This window comes from Podarcis filfolensis (genome assembly GCF_964270895.1).
Source record: "Podarcis filfolensis genome assembly, chromosome: 16".
NCBI lineage: Eukaryota > Metazoa > Chordata > Lepidosauria > Squamata > Lacertidae > Podarcis > Podarcis filfolensis.
In genome coordinates this window covers 38,310,799-38,326,539 of record NC_139620.1, presented here as the reverse complement: position 1 = coordinate 38,326,539, position 15,741 = coordinate 38,310,799, and the positions used below count along the sequence as shown (strand labels likewise).

At 46.8% G+C, this 15,741-nt stretch overlaps 1 protein-coding gene across 3 annotated transcripts in view; it reads left to right on the top strand.

The window, feature by feature from the left end:
• Positions 1–15,741, top strand: part of HIP1R (huntingtin interacting protein 1 related) — a 65,400-nt gene that overhangs the window by 44,193 nt on the left and 5,466 nt on the right. For all 3 annotated transcript variants that reach the window (XM_083589857.1, XM_083589858.1, XM_083589859.1), the window contains exons 15-30: positions 218–306; positions 708–824; positions 1,364–1,465; positions 2,783–2,977; positions 4,013–4,160; positions 4,725–4,811; positions 6,198–6,305; positions 7,151–7,287; positions 8,256–8,366; positions 9,251–9,309; positions 10,832–10,862; positions 11,090–11,152; positions 12,126–12,226; positions 12,334–12,439; positions 14,070–14,193; positions 15,501–15,562. In XM_083589857.1, the coding sequence (XP_083445983.1) occupies positions 218–306; positions 708–824; positions 1,364–1,465; positions 2,783–2,977; positions 4,013–4,160; positions 4,725–4,811; positions 6,198–6,305; positions 7,151–7,287; positions 8,256–8,366; positions 9,251–9,309; positions 10,832–10,862; positions 11,090–11,152; positions 12,126–12,226; positions 12,334–12,439; positions 14,070–14,193; positions 15,501–15,562 (1,640 nt within the window). The remainder of the gene's footprint in view (positions 1–217; positions 307–707; positions 825–1,363; positions 1,466–2,782; positions 2,978–4,012; positions 4,161–4,724; positions 4,812–6,197; positions 6,306–7,150; positions 7,288–8,255; positions 8,367–9,250; positions 9,310–10,831; positions 10,863–11,089; positions 11,153–12,125; positions 12,227–12,333; positions 12,440–14,069; positions 14,194–15,500; positions 15,563–15,741) is intronic.

The following is a 15,741-nucleotide window of genomic DNA, read 5'->3' as shown; positions in this document are numbered from 1 at the left end:
TTGATGGCACAGATTACTTCTTCATGGTCCTGCAGCCTGTGGAAGCTAGAACGGCTGTTGGCAGTCATCTGTAAGGCAGGACCCACAACCCATTTGCATACAGGCCGCTTGTTCCTTGGGACAGGCTCTTCTAGGCAGCTGGTTGCCCACCATGGCTTCCAAGGTTCAATAGTTGGACTGAGAATGCAGCTCGTGACAATCTCATTCCTTTTTCCAGAGAAGGCCAGTGCCACAGAAACCCGCTACATCAAGCTGAAGGAAAAGCACAATGAGTTGATCAACACACATGCAGAGCTCCTGAGAAAGGTAATGACAGTGCTCGCTGCCAACTTCACACACTGTTCCATTGGGTATTTGCATGCAAGAGGAGATGGGAGGGCACCTCCGCATTCATAATCCACAAGGGCTGGCTTCTCTCTTAGTCACAGCCTTCGGTTCCAGCAGTGGTCAAGCATGGCTCTAAGTCTCTGGCTTCTGCCTGCTTCCAGCCCACCTCACACACACAGCTCTGGCTTTTGTCTTTCTCACTACCATCCTGTGGCCCACCCATTTGTCCTCAGGCACAGAGCAACTTCTTTTGCTATACTAACAACAGTACTTGCTGGATCCAGGGCCTCAGGAATTAGAAGGGACCCAGGCACCATACAGACTATCCCTGCAATCTCAAAATGATACTTAAAATATGTTTGATGTTTTTTAATACCAAGAATGCAGACACGGCCAAGCAGCTGACAGTTACCCAACAGAGCCAAGAGGAGGTTGCCCTAGTCAAGGAGCAGCTGGCCTTCCAGATGGACCAAGTCAAACGGGAGTCAGAAATGAAGGTTTGCTGCTTTGATCTCTCTTCCCCTGTAACAGGGCAGGGCTCTCCCTCCTCAGAAACTGTTGAGGAGCTGTTTTGATCTAGGGGTGGGCTGAGATAATGCTTGGTACTAAACATCTAAAGCACCTGACTTTCTCCCAAAGAATCCTGGGAACTGTAGTTTGTTAAGGGTGCTGAGATTGTAGGCCTGTGAGGGGTAAACTACAGGTCTCAGAAGTCTTTGGGGAGAAGCAGGGTGTGTTAAATGTGCTTTAACAGTATGGTGTGAATGTGACCATGGAGACTGGGCGCAGCTCAGGACAGAATTGAGGGATGGCTCAGCAAGCTTGAGTCCCAAGTTTGTACTGCCAGGCCCCTGATTCCTGCTCCTCACCCCTTGTTGACATTAAAAAAGAGATATTGGAGGGCGCAGTTAGGTGCACTGCAAAATGCAGTGGTGTTAAGAACTCAGCCACACACCACCTTGATTTGCTCAGAGGCATCTGAAAAGTTTGCACATTTTTACAAGGATGCACTTTCTCTTTGATTCCCTCTGTGTAGTTAGAAGATCATATGTTGCAGATGGAGCAGGTGAAGAGAGAACTGGAATCTAAGAAAGAGGAATTGGCTCAGCTTCAGCAGTCTCTCAGCCGTTCCAAGCAGGTATGCAGGCTGGGGTTGTTTGTGGGGCTGAGAGTTAAAATCTTGCAGTGGTGCCCCCTTCCCACATGATGCTTGGCTCTACTGAGGAGTTCTCTGATGTATCAGCCACTGAGAGGTAACTTTTTTATACAAGACAGCTCCTTATTGGCTATACCCCATGTTAGCTATACTCAGAGTAGACCCATTGGTGTTAATGGGCATGACTAACTTGGACCCATGAATTTCAGTGGGTCTGCTCTGAGTATGATTTAGTTCAAAAGAACTCCATGCATTGTGAGTTAGATTTATGTATAACTTTTTTTTCAAGACACCTTTCAATTTAGAAAACTTTGAAGTCAGCTGACAACTATATTAAATTATATATAGTGTGTATTATATTGCTTTTGTTTGTTGTTGTTTCAGAGTTCTACTTTAGCTTGTTTGACTGCGTGTATCTCTTGTAACTTTGTATGCTGCCTTGAGCACATGTAGGTATAGTCAAGTGGGATTTCAATCCTGAAATAAATCAGATTAAAACAGCATCCACTCGGAATAAAAGCCAGCATTAAAAATAAAATAAAATAGTAGGGAGCTCTCATAAAAGAGCAGTGGGAGTATTCCTGTGGGTTGTCTTGCAAAAAGCCATGAGGCATCTGTCTCCACTTTGCTGCCCTGCTGTGCACAGTCCTTTGCCTTAGGTGGCCCATCTTGCGCTGTCCCAATGTTGAGGGTGCTTTGGTTGTGCCTCGCCTGAGAACCCTCTCCGCTGCTCTCTAGAGAAGCTCGTCTCATGCTTTTGATGTGCCCAGATACTAGACTGCTTATTGCTTATTGTTTTTTCATTTTATTCACAGCATTTATATGCAGCTCTTTAGTTGCAAAGGCTCATGGAGCAGCTTGAAAATCATTAGAAATAACACAAGCTTACAATCTAAAAAGCCATGATGTAAAAAGGGAAAGGGGTGGGGATGGAAGAGGAACTCAAACTGGTGTTTGTTTGGAGCACCAAATTGTTGGAAGGCTCTGATAATAACCAGCTGGGATTAAAATAGCCCATTTTTCTTGTCCCAAACTCACCAAAAGTTGAGGTTTGTAACTCAAATCCTTCACCTGTTAAGCCTCTTGCAGTGTCATGTGGTTTAGGTGGAGGAAACTCCTCTTAAGCCTTCCCACCCAAGTCGTTTAACCCTCTTAGGTTAAATCACCTCATGAAGAGGACAATGAGCATGTGAAAAACCGCATTAGCAGGGGGAGGTGATTGAGAGGGTGGGGCCAAGCTGAAGCAGGAGAGCTGGGCAATGAAGCTGTGAGCCAGCAGGTCGCTTGTCCTCCATGCAGGCCAGTTCAGACCTCAACACCCAACTGGAAGCCCTCCAGGCCGAGAAGGAGACACTGAGGAAAGTGGTCAGTGAGAAGGACTGTGAGCTCATCTCGACCAAGGGCCTGATCCAAGAAAAGGAGCTGCTCTTGAGCCAGGAAGCAGAGAAGAGAGCAAAGGAAGTTCAGGAGCTGCAAGGGAAGCTCTTGGAAAAGGTACTCAAGGGAGAAACAAAGTCTTGGCAGCGGAGGCTGGTCCATCGGGTGTGTGGGATGCTGCCCTGACAGCTCGCTCTGTGCTTGGCCAGACCTCTCCTGCCTGCTTACCTCCACCCAGCCCAGGGGATGATCCTGGCTATCAGCTTCCTCCTCCCCAGGGTTCCTCCAGAATGGTGCTATTTGCTAGTGTATTCTGAAACATGTCATTGACACAATAATAGAGCATTAGTGGTGAATTTATACCGGACCATCCACACTTCATTCCGCTTTATTAGCCATTCTGCAATGCTTCCCCAGTGCTCCTGCATTGTTAAATGGCATTTCTGTGCGCTGCTCTGGTTGCCAGAAGCGGCTTAGTCATGCTGACGACATAACCCTGAAGCTGTACGCCGGCTCCCTCGGCCAGTAAAGCGAGATGAGTGCCGCAACCCCAGAGTCGGTCACAACTGGACCTAATGGTCAGGGGTACCTTTACCTTGCCTGCACTGTAGGGCAACAAAAGTTAGGCAAAAGAACCCCTAGAACATTTGTGGCATGAAAAGTTACAGGAATTTCTGCAGAAGGTTACAGGACATGCGCTGTTTGGAAATGAAGCAGGATGTCTACCCTGAAACTTTTGCAGGTGTGAACAGTATTGCAAATGGGGTCGTGTATAACCACCCTCATGAGCACAAACCATCATGAATGCACAGCAAGGATGTCTGGAAGGGCCCCTTCCTCCCAGTACTGCCATTACAAGAGTCAATATGAGAACAGGGGCAACACTAGAATGCGTTGGCTCTGCCCATCATTGGCTCTGGCTCTGCCTGCCATCAGCCTCCTTGCCAGTCCCCAAAAGGCACTGGGCACAACTGAACCTTGGAAACCTGGTTAGGGAAGGCAAGGGAAACAGCGGGCTGAGCAATGGAGAGAGGGAGCCAGTTAGCAGCACTGTAGGCCTCCCCTTTGCCCAGTCTGGATCATGACAGAGCAGTGAGTATGTGGGTCCCGGGAGGGCACTATTAACTTAAACACTTTGGGCCAATCCCACAGAAAGGTCAGGAACAGAACCTGCAGCAGAAACTCCTGGAGGAGCAGTTCAGCATCCTGCAAGGGACAGTGAAGGAGGCTGAGAGCATCATTCAGGACGCCGTTGCCAAGCTGGACGATCCTTTGCACATCCGATGCACCAGTTCACCAGGTAGGTCTAAAGGTCCAAGGGCATGGACAGTGTCTGACAGTGGCTTGGCTTTATTTTGTTTTTCTTAACCTATTTTTTAAGAAGAGCAAGTTCCTGTCCCTTGTAACAGCCCAGGAATCCTTGAGTAAACCTCTCAAGCAAGCCTGGCATCATTCAGAATCCTGAGGCAGTGGCCAAGGCCCTCCCAGGGATGCCTCAAATCCAGCCCCCACCCTATGCTCCAATTAGCAACCAGGCCTGAGAGAGCTGCCTTTTCAATGTCCTACAATGCCCCAAGTGATGCTGCATCAAGGCCATTGTGAGACATTTAAATGGCAGCTGCCCCAGACCTGGTTGTCTGCCTGTCTTGGAGCACTGCCGCTGCCAAGGAATCCCGCCAGGGCTGAGCCCCACAACCCCTTCCAGGCATGTAAGAGGGAGCCTGCCAGAGGAAACCGGGCAGCTGAGGCTCCTTCAGTCTGGAGCTGGCTCTGCTTCTAAGGCACAAAAGGCACCTGCACGAGAGTCCATTTGATCTTGTTTTCCCATAGGCCTCCTCCTCTGCCCTTGCTTTTCTCTCTGCAGATTACCTCGTCGGCCGTGCACAAGCAGCACTGGAGTCAGTGAACGCTGTGGAAAGTGGACATGGGCGCTACCTGTCCAACCCGGCAGGTAAACATTGCTGGGTTGCCGCTGCAGTTCTCCTACTTGTGGGGCAGGGTGGGAGTGTAGATTTCTGGTGTTGCTGGCAAAGGCAGATTGTGCCTCTCCTGCCATCACAAATGTCGTTTCTTCAAATGTTTCTCCCCCCTTCCCCCCACTGACCCCCTAATCAAAAAAGAAAAGCTACCGTATTTTTCGCTCTATAAGACACACCAGACCACAAGACTTTTTGGAGGAGGAAAACCAGAAAAAAAAATTCTGAATCTCAGAAGCCAGAACAGCAAGAGGGATCGCTGCGCAGTGAAAGCAGCAATCCCTCTTGCTGTTCTGGCTTCTGTGATAGCTGCACAGCCTGCATTCGCTCCATAAGATGCACTCACATTTCCCCTTACTTTTTAGGAGGGAAAAAGTGAGTCTTATAGAGCAAAAAATACAGTAAATGCCTGGTGACTACATGGAACATTTCACCAAGTGGTAAAGCTTCGGGCTGATTTTTAATCCTTGCACTTTTATCTATGTTCTAAGCAGGAAGCCTGTGAGGGTGGGGGAGGGTTGGTCTGTGGGATGGGTTAGGATGGAGTCAATAAAAGGTGCAGCCGCAAAGCCCTGCTGCTCACGAGTTATCCAGTCTTGGAGGTGTTAAGCCTGTGCCTTCCGTTGCTGGGGAATGCAGGTGGGGAAAGTGCTGTTGTGCCAGGTCCTCCTGGCTGGCCGCTGTGAGAACCAGGTTGCTGGACCTTTGGCTTGAACCAGCCGTCGGGTTCTTCTGATTCTTTTTTCTTCTCAAATGTTTTGCATTGAATTTTAATAACAAGCAAGTTACAGAATAAAGAAAGAAAAAAATAGTGTTTTTTTTTTAAAAAAGTTGTCACAATTGCCAATAAAGTATAGGAAACAGCTGTGTGATTTGCAGAGTCAAAAATAAAACATATCAAGAGGAAGAGGATGTGTAGTCTACAATTGCAAAGGGTTCCATGGTCTGAACTGTAACAATTACGAATTGTTATTTCAAAACAGAAGATTAAAATACCTTGAACTGTACTAAACCCAGACACTTGCACAGCCCTGTTTAACCTGATATTCCTGAGCTGCTGTATTTGTGTATAAAATGAAGTTGGACCAAATGACAAAGATCTTGAGCACATTGGCCCCTGAACTCTTCTGATGTTCTTATGGGATGGCCACAGTTCAGAGCTACAGTGGGGTTAGAAGGGAGAAGAACTGGGGGAAGAGCTGGACTGAAGTTAATCTATGTTTAACCTGGAGAAGCATTCAGGGTCTCTGCTCCTTGTGGTGCTTTGCTGAATGCTGCCACTCTGGGATTATCTCAAATGAGACGGGTTATCCCTGTGATCCACTTCTGGATTTCCATCCTGATATTTCTCTGTTTCTTAGATGTCACTGGATTGGTTGGTGCTCTGGCCCAATTTGCCCACCTGACTGCAGACACCATTGTGAATGGCAGTGCCACTTCCCACCTGGCGCCCACAGATCATGCAGACAGTGAGTAAATTTGCAAAGGTTCTTTTTCCCCACCCCTGAAGTCAGAAGTGATGCAACTCTTTTCACACGATTTTCCTGAATGCGAAACCTGGCTTTTAGAAATGGTTGGAACCCAGTGTGTAAGGACCAGGAGACTTCAAGCGCCTCTTTGCTTTCTGGTTTTTTTCTTCAATCCATTCATGCATCCTCTAAACAGGGGAGGGGCAACTTTTGCCTAGCTGGAATGTGCCCTTGATCTCTGAGAATGCCTCTTGCATACCTGGATGGGAGGATAGAGAGAGAGGCATGAATGTGTAGAAACAAGCCTACCATACAAAGGAAAAAACCACATTTGATCCTTTGCCCACTTTTGCCCACTACTGCTGGCATGTGGCCCCGGAAACAGAGGAGGTGTGCTTACTGTGTGCAAATTTGAGCATGTTCATCGGTCTCTAAACGCATAAATTTAGCATTGAAGGCTTCTGTAATTGGGTGACAATCCTAGAACTTACTATGGGGATAAGGAGTCACAAGCATGGTCATGTGCAAGAATAACATCCATGTTTCTGAGGGATTCCCTTAAAAAAATGTGTGTAATGAACTCTGCTCTTCCTTGGGGCTTGCAGTGGGCTCTTATTCAGATTACAGATCAGGCCAACATCCTCATAGCTCCCACAGTCCTGCAATATCTGTTATTCCCAAAGCATACCCTGAGCCTCAGGACTTCCACATATTTGTTCTGAAATGCTTCTCCTATAGCTCCTCCGATGAAAGCTTAAAAATGAGCTTATTCCTGAGCTTCCCACAGTCTTGCTAGTTTCCCTTGTATGTGTGTGATTTTTATTTTATTTTCTTCTTCTTGCCAGAATTGACTGAAACCTGCAGGGACTGTGGGAAGCAGAGTCTGGACTATCTGAGCAAGCTGAAAGACAAGCAATCTCTCCGACAAGCAGATTTGGCAGACGTGAGGAAGAGGCTGCAGGGACTTCTTCAGCTGGGACAGGTAAACAGAGTTGAGGAATAGAGTGGGGAAATCCATTGGGGAACACTGTAATCTCACAATTTATGCTTATTAGTGTACTTCTACACTTCCCTAACTTGGCCATGGCAGTGAGGAGGCAAAACATAGAATTGTAGAGTTGGATGGTCCAAGGGATCATTTCGTCCAAGCCCCTGCAATGCAGGAATCACAAGTAAAGAGTCGCTGACAGATGGCCATCTAACCTCTCTTTAAAACCTGCAGTGAAGGAGAGCCCACCACCGTCCAAGGGAGTCCATTCCACTGTTGAGTGACTTGCTGTCTAGAACTTATTCCTAATATTTAGTTAGAACCTCCTTCCTTATAATTTGTATCCGTTGACTAATGGTTTCTTTCAGTAAAAGAGCAGCTGTGTAATGCTGGGGTGGGGAAACTGCAGCGCTCCATATGTTGTTCAACTACATTGTCCTTGGCCACAGGCCATGCTGGCTGGGGTTAAGGGGACTTGGAATCCAAAAAAGCTTGAATGGAGGACTGCAGGTTCTTAACACTTCAGAGTGTTGGTGTTGACCTTTGAAGCCCTACACTGCTTCGGCCCTGTATGGCTGAAGGAGCGTCTCCACCCCCATCGTTCAGCCCGGACAATGAGGTCCAGCACTGAGGGCCTTCTGGCAGTTCCCTCACTGTGAGAAGTGAAGTTACAGGGAACCTTCTTGGCAGTAGTGCCCTTCCTGTGGAATGCCCTCCCAGCAGATGTTAAAGAGTTAAGCAACTATCTAATTTTTCATACATATCTGAAAGCAGCCTTGTTTCAGGAAGCTTTTAATGTTTGTTGCAGTAGTAGTAGTTGTTTGCTGTATTTTTGCTGGAAGCCTCCCAGAGTGGCTGGGGAAATCCAGTCAGTTGGGCAGGGTATACAAAATTTCTTCTTCTTCTTCTTTTCCATTTGAGCCAAGTGTCCCCTTTAAGGACTCTCTTTCTCTTTTGACCAGGAATTGAGGCCCAAAAGCTTAGACATCCGGCAAGAAGAACTTGGCGACATGGTTGACAAAGAGATGGCCTCCACCTCTGCTGCAATCGAAGACGCGGTCAGGAGGATAGAGGTGAGATGAACCTGTTTGGTTGGTTGTTTTATTAATAGTCAACCTTTTAGGGAAGGCAGTGTGCAACTAAAGCATATCCACTTGAAATACATTTGAGTGGTAAAAAAAACCAGAACAGTAAGCAACTACCAAGATTCAAGAATCAGGGGCATAAAAACATTAAAGGAAGGCAGACTGAACAAATATGTCTTCAAGACATGTTTGAAGGCCTTTTGCAGTTCTGAAGGGAGTTCCGCTGCACCAAGAAGACCCTGTCCTTTCTCCCCACCACCCTAATTGACAGCACTTGTGGGCAGTCAAGTTAGAGCCTCTGTAGTTGATCTCAGGGCTTTTTTTCAGACGGAACTCAGTTCAGAACCTCTTTTTCTAGAAAAATAGCATTGGTTAAACTTAATAAAATGGACAGGTGTCATGGGTGAGGAAGTACTTGAGTGGCAAAAGGTGAGTACAACTCCGCTCAATACACAACTACTTGACTTGTTATTTGTGATATTTTTAGGATGCAGTAAACTGCTTAGCAATTTTCTTTGACATGTCAAGCAGTATATAATTTACCTAAATGAAACAAATAAATATAAATTACCCAGATAAATGATTAATAGGTGGACTTCACTACCACAAGATGTAGTGGTTGGTTGGTGGCTTTAAAAGGCGATTAGACATGTTTGTGAAGAAAGAAGCATGTCAGTGGCAATTAGTCCCAATAGCTAAATGGAGGGGGGTGGGGGTGGGGGTGGGGGGTGGCATCATTGTCCTGCTTAAGGACTTCTTTGAAGCATCTTGCTGGCTGCTATAAGGACCAGGAGGACCTTTGTCAATTAGACCCTAACTACAGGCCTGTGGTGATGCCCGACTGAATGAAGCTCTGTTTGATTTTTCTGCAGGAAATGATGAATCAGGCCAGAATAGAGAGTTCTGGTGTGAAATTAGAAGTAAATGAAAGGTGAGTCTGCAGGATCAAAGATCCACAAAGATGTACTTGGGCTACATTTCTTTTTCATTTGCAACACTTGCAGCTAAAAAAGAATTTCTGATAACACAGATAGGAAAGACTTTTGCCAGGGACCTGGAGAGAGCACACTTGGAATACCACTTGGAGATTTTGAAAAAATTAAGTGTAATAATGATGATGATGATGAGTTATGGTCATCTTGCCTCAAAAACAATATTGTAGGCCTGGAAGACTATGATGGGCCTTTGGCCTGATCCTGCAGGACCGTTCTTACATTCTTATCTGCTACCTGTATTTCTTTATTCAAAGAGTTTTCAATACAATCACATTTCAAATCACTTTTCAGCCATGAAACTCACCCTGAAGGTATATATGGAAGGTATATTTGGGAAAGTAGTTATCTCTCTTGATCTAAGCTGCTAATCTTGCAGGGTTGTTGTGAGGATAAAAAGCAATAATCCACTGTTTGTTGCCTTGAGCATGTGGATTTGCATAATATTGTTGGCACAGACTGAACCCCCAGCACTCAGCGTTTGAACTGAAGCATGAGTTTTCCTGTTTGTTTTGCTACTGAATAACCTCTTGCTGTGCTGTAGAGGCAATTCCTTTTTACTAAAGGGTCTCTACTCCCATGGTTCAGCTCGCCTGCTTTTTGTTTTGTTTGTGTGCAATAAGTGTAGTGTAGTTCCAGAGACCTGAAAAGGCTTTGCCATAGATAACTAAGGAAGGAGACGCTGTTGGTGTGCATGATTATTTTCCCCTTCAATATGTTCTTGGGTCTTAATGCTGTGTTCTGTCATTAGATGGTAAAGGGACGCAGGTGGCGCTGTGGTCTAAACCACTGAGCCTCATGGGCTTATCGATCGTAAGGTCAGCAGTTCAAATCCACGTGATGGGGTGAACTCCCATTGCTCTGTTCCAGCTTCTGCCAACCTAGCAGTTCGAAAGCACTCCAGTGCAAGTAGATTAATGTAGTGGGAAGGTAAACAGCGTTTCCATGCACTCTGGCACTCCTCACAGTCCTCCATACACCAGAAGTGGTTTAGTCCTGCTGGCCACATGACTCAGAAAGCTGTCTGTGGACAAATGCCGGCTTCCTCAGCCTGAAGCGAGATGATCGGTGATTTTGACTGGACTTAGCCACCCAGGGGTTCTTTACCATTACCTTTACCTAGTAGATGGTGCTGCAGTGCTGGCTGTTTACCTCTTTTTATATCGTAACACAAACAGCATTGCAATGATCCCTGGCGAAAGAATTGAAGCAATTCACCAACAAAGAGAAGAGTGAAATAACCACCCCCATGCTTTTTTGTTTATTGGGCACCCTCAGAGAATCAATTTCAAGGTTCCTTAGGAGAAACCACACAAGAAAAAGTGGTTTAAAACTGTTTTCCCTTGGTAGTGTAGATGCAAACAACAATAGAATCATCGTTATTTAAAATGTTATTTCCAAATTTTAGGGCTTAATCAATCCTTTGAGAGAGTTAAGCATCTTCTTTTTTGTTTCCCACAGAATCTTGAACTCTTGCACAGACTTGATGAAGGTGAGTGCCTTTGTAATTAATTAAAGTCCCAGCTAAGTACTTGAAAAACCCAGCTGTTACCAGATGGCTGGACCTCGCAGCATGACCTTTTATTTCAGGTTAGCATTGCCACTAAGGGAAGTTTCAGAAGCATTGTGCTGTGTCTGGAGGGGAGGGTCTGTAATCCCTAAAGCCATAGGGAAATCCTTCTATTGAACAGAGTGGTTTGTTGTTTTTGTCTCTTTCAGGCAATCAGGCTTCTTGTGATGACATCTACACATTTACAGAAGGAGATAGTAGAAAGTGGAAGGGTGAGGCTGTTCTTTTTGGACCTTATGTTCTTCCTTTGCATGAAAAGTATGGGGGGCACTGAACATCTGGCAGGGAGGAGCCTGGAAATGTGGGCTGCACCAGCTCCTTGTGTCACATCATTACTTAAGATTGAAGACTCCCAAGTAATGGTTTTGTCTGTTTTCTCGTGGCCTCTATGAAGCATTTAAAGTTATATCAAATGCTATTCAGATAATGCCTCTACCTTCTCTACAAGAGAACCTGTTTTTATTGCATTCCCAACCATTGGCTATGCTGGCTGGGGCTGATAAGAGTTGGAATCTAGCAAGCCCTGGAGGTCCAGAAGATCCCCATCCATGCTCAAGAGCAGGGTTTACCAAACTTGGGTCCCCAGCTGTTGTTGGACTACAACCCCCATCATCCCTAGCTAGCAGGACCAGTGGTCAGGGATGATAGGAATTGTAGTCCAACAACATTTGGGAACCCAAGGTTGGGGAAAGGCTGCTCTAGAGTAAAGAATGCTGAGAAGGAACTCCCCTGACCCCACCTCTTCCCTTGAGTCAGTAAAACAACTCTTGCTGCAGACCTGTATTAAGCACCCCACCAGGGCCTCCTCTTGGGGGAACCACTTCCATCAGGAATTGTGAGCCTGTGGCTCTCCAGACGTTGCTGAACTACAGCTCCCACCATCCCTGGCTACTGGCTGTGCTGGCTGGGACTTATGGGAGCTCTAGACCATGTTCCTCCTAATCCCTGAGCTAGATGGACTTCCTGCCACCACTTGCATCCGTCCCCAGTTAAGGCGGCTTTGTTTACCCATTTGTGTCCTTTCAGTATGCACACCTGCCACCCCAGTCTTTGAAGAAGCTACCAGAGGGTGTGTTTTCCAGGCAGAGTTGCATCATCTTTTCCATTTTGAAGCATGTTTTGCTTACCAAATAAAGCTCAGCCTTATTGTGAAAGCTAAGTGTCCTATCTCTTGTGGAACACTAGGGGGCAGCAACACCGCAGGAGTTTTATGCCAAGAACTCCCGTTGGACCGAGGGACTCATCTCTGCTTCTAAAGCCGTGGGATGGGGAGCAACACAGCTTGTGTAGGTATCTCAATTGCTTGGGCTTTCTTTTCCAAGCCACTTGCTTTGTGGATTGAAACACAAGGGAATGGCTTCACTAATCCTGTGTCCTTTGCTCCCCACTTCAGAGAGTCTGCGGACAAAGTTGTCCTACACACAGGCAAATACGAGGAACTGATTGTCTGTTCGCACGAAATCGCAGCCAGCACAGCTCAGCTTGTAGCTGCCTCCAAGGTAATCATCCCAGAAGGAAAAATAGTCTGCACTCTTCTATAACTGTGCAGAACTGGGAGCATTTCACGTGCCTACAGCCCCATCTCAGAAGCAGCATGCTTTGCATTGGGCTGGGAATTCTGGATAACCTTTTTTGCTCTTAGGATTGTACCAAAAACATCCAATCAAATCTCAAATGAGAAAAAGAGAGTAGAGTGAGGGTTCTGTTGCCAAAGTAGGCTCTAGTGTGTCCAGAGCCCCTTGCAGAAGCAACTTCCTACATAGGTAAAGGTAAAGGAACCCCTGACCATTAAGCCAGTCGCAGACGACTCTGGGGTTGCGGCACCCGCTTTACAGGCTGAGGGAGCCAGCATTTGTCTGCAGACAGCTTCCGGGTCATGTGGCCAGCATGACTAAGCCGCTTCTGGTGAACAAGAGCAGCGTACAGAAACACGGTTTACCTTCCCGCCGGAGTGGTACCTATTTATCTACTTGCAGTTTGACGTGCTTTCGAACTGCTAGGTTGGCAGGAGCAGGGACCGAGCAATGGGAGCTCACCCCGTTGCGGGGATTCGAACTGCCGACCTTCCGATCGCCAAGCCCTAGGCTCTGTGGTTTAGACCACGTGCTCAGGTACAAATATGCTTAATGGCTATAACTCATAAGAACACCGCAAGACCCCTGCTGGATCAGGCCAATGGCCCATCTAATGTCGCATCCTGTTCTCACAGCAGCCAGATGCCTGTGGGAAGCCTGCAAGCTTCCCCACCCGTGGTTCCCTCAGGGGACCATTTTCCTCTGCTACCATCTTCATTTGAAGCTTTTTGCATTTCCTGCGTTCGTTCTCAAGTCCCCAAACCTGAATCCAGAAAAAAGCACAATGCCAATCCTCTTATTTCGCCTCTTTACTTTTGCAAAGTGGCTGCAGTTATCAGAGGTTGGCTCTGGGGGAAAGACGAAGGTGTAAGCTACCAAAGGAGAGTTCTCTCCCCCACCCTCACTCCTCACTTGTTTCCACAAATTCACAGTGGAGGTTGAGGCTATCAGTGCTGATAACCATAAGGGATACATACTACCTTCAATATCTGAGGTGGGTGCTAGGAATCGCAGCTGGGGAGAGTTGTTGTTGTACTTGGGTCCTGTTGTGGGCTTCCCATGGATACCTGCTTGTCTGCTGTGAGAATAAGATTCTGGACTAAATGGGCCTTTGGTCTGATCCAGCAAGACTCTTCTTAGGTTCTTATGAGACGTCCCCATTTCAAAGCGACTGTGGAATGGCACACTCCTTTCCTACCTCTCTGGTGGTGCTCAGCTGAATGCCTCCACTTTGAGGAGTGCCTTTGCTCACTTCTCTTGAAGGATTTCCATCCAGGATGTGGGACTAGATGGCCCTTTGCTCTGATGCAGCAGGACAAGACTTACGTCCTTAACCTGCAGACTAGGAAATGAAACAGCAGAGATTTTTCAGCATCCTAAGCTCTGCCTCCAAGTGGTTTACTGTAACATGTACATAGCCCTGGTTCTGAAATGAACTGGCCTCAAGCTGCTGCTGCTCAAAGCTTTAGGTTGGACTAGTAGACCTTTTTTGCTTGTGTTTTCCCTACACCTGGCGAAAGATTTGAAAGATTTGAAATATTCTTGATGATGGCAGGTGAAAGCCGAGAAGCACAGCAGAAACCTAGGAAAGCTCCAGGAATGCTCGCGCACCGTCAATGAAATGGCCGCCAACGTCGTGGCTTCCACAAAGTCAGGCCAAGAGCAGGTTGAAGACAAAGGTGAGCTGCTGGGGTCTGGGCATGGCAGTGGAGCTGGGCGTGGACGTGGGAAACGCAGCATGAAATGGCAGACTTGCATTCTTGAAAATGCTTTTTTAAAGGCTTTCTAGTGCTTGCAAAATTATGAGAAGGAAAGTGTGACATGAGGAGAACAGGGCTAATATGAAAGGCCGACAGAGTAGCACCATTACTGTATTATTTATTTCTCTTACCCATACTCAGGGTGGTGTACATGCTGCTCCTCATTTATCCACACAACAACTCTGTGGGGTAGGTTGGGCTGAGCATCTGACTATCCTGGGCCCATTCAGGCTGCAGTCCTAAAATGCAGTTACCAGGAAGTAAGGCACCATTGAACAGGGAGACTCACTCTGAGGAAATAGTGGCAGGGAAGGACAAGTGGGGAGGGGGCTGTTGCTTTCAGGTCCTGCCTGCAGGCTTCCTCTAGGTATCTGGATGATCTCTGTAAGAGGAGGGTCTCTCTGGAGTGAGGCCAGTGCTTTAATCACTGAACTGGACTGACTCCATGGGCAGTTAATAGGGGCTTTGTTTTTTGTTACGTTATGTTACACAGCATACTATGTGATAAACTGTGGAATTTGCTTGCACAAAATGTGGTGCTGGCCACCAACCCAGGTAGCTTCGAAAGGGGATTAGGCAGTTCCATGAAGGAGGAGGCAGCTAGCCATAGAGACTAGTCATGCTCGCTCTCTGGGGCTGGCCTTGTGCCTCTGAGTTCCTGGGGAACACGGGTGGGGGAGGGTGACTGCACTCCTGTCCAGCTTGTGGGCTTCCCCTCTAGAGGCATCTGGCTGGCCTCTGGTGTGGCCCATCTTGTCTTCTGCGGTTCTCAAAAAGAAACTACTAAGCTGTTCAGGAAAGAGGAGTTATTTTGCATATAAAAAAAACCTGCCTAGCCTTTTTATAGCTGTGAAGTTTTATGCTTGGTGCCATGTGCAACGTCCAGGGAGATGGAGGCAGAACTTCATTGAACTGCCTCGTGTATCGGACTAGATGTGTCGGGGGCAAATATGTTCTATTGAACAGCAAGAGGCTTTTCTAAAAGGTGCAATAGCACAGAAGGCTTTCCCCAAATGTTGTTATTGCTCAAAATGGTGAAGGTCTTTCCTGCTGCATAGTAAGTTGCTCAACACTCCTACTGAAGCAAGAACACACTGGTGAGGGGCTGGGTTTAGGGTTTAGGGTAGCAGAAAGTGGCAACCTTTCAGTTTTAAAAAATGCCCCTCACCTCCCTGCTGAAAACATATGTAGTTTCTACAACAAACTTGCTTTTCTCTTCCTTTCAGAGACCATGGACTTCTCTGGAATGTCCTTAATCAAACTTAAGATGGAGGAAATGGAGACACAGGTACTGTTTGGGTTCTTTGGAAAAACAGGGGAAGTGTTGAGAAGATTCCTGGGGAAGTATAAAATAGAAGCTGGGTTAATAGTTCCCAAAGTGACTCTCACACAAGAGCCAACTGCCCCTTGAGCATCTGAGGGATGAGATGTCGTCATTGGGACGTCTTTAAATAGGCCATGCAGACT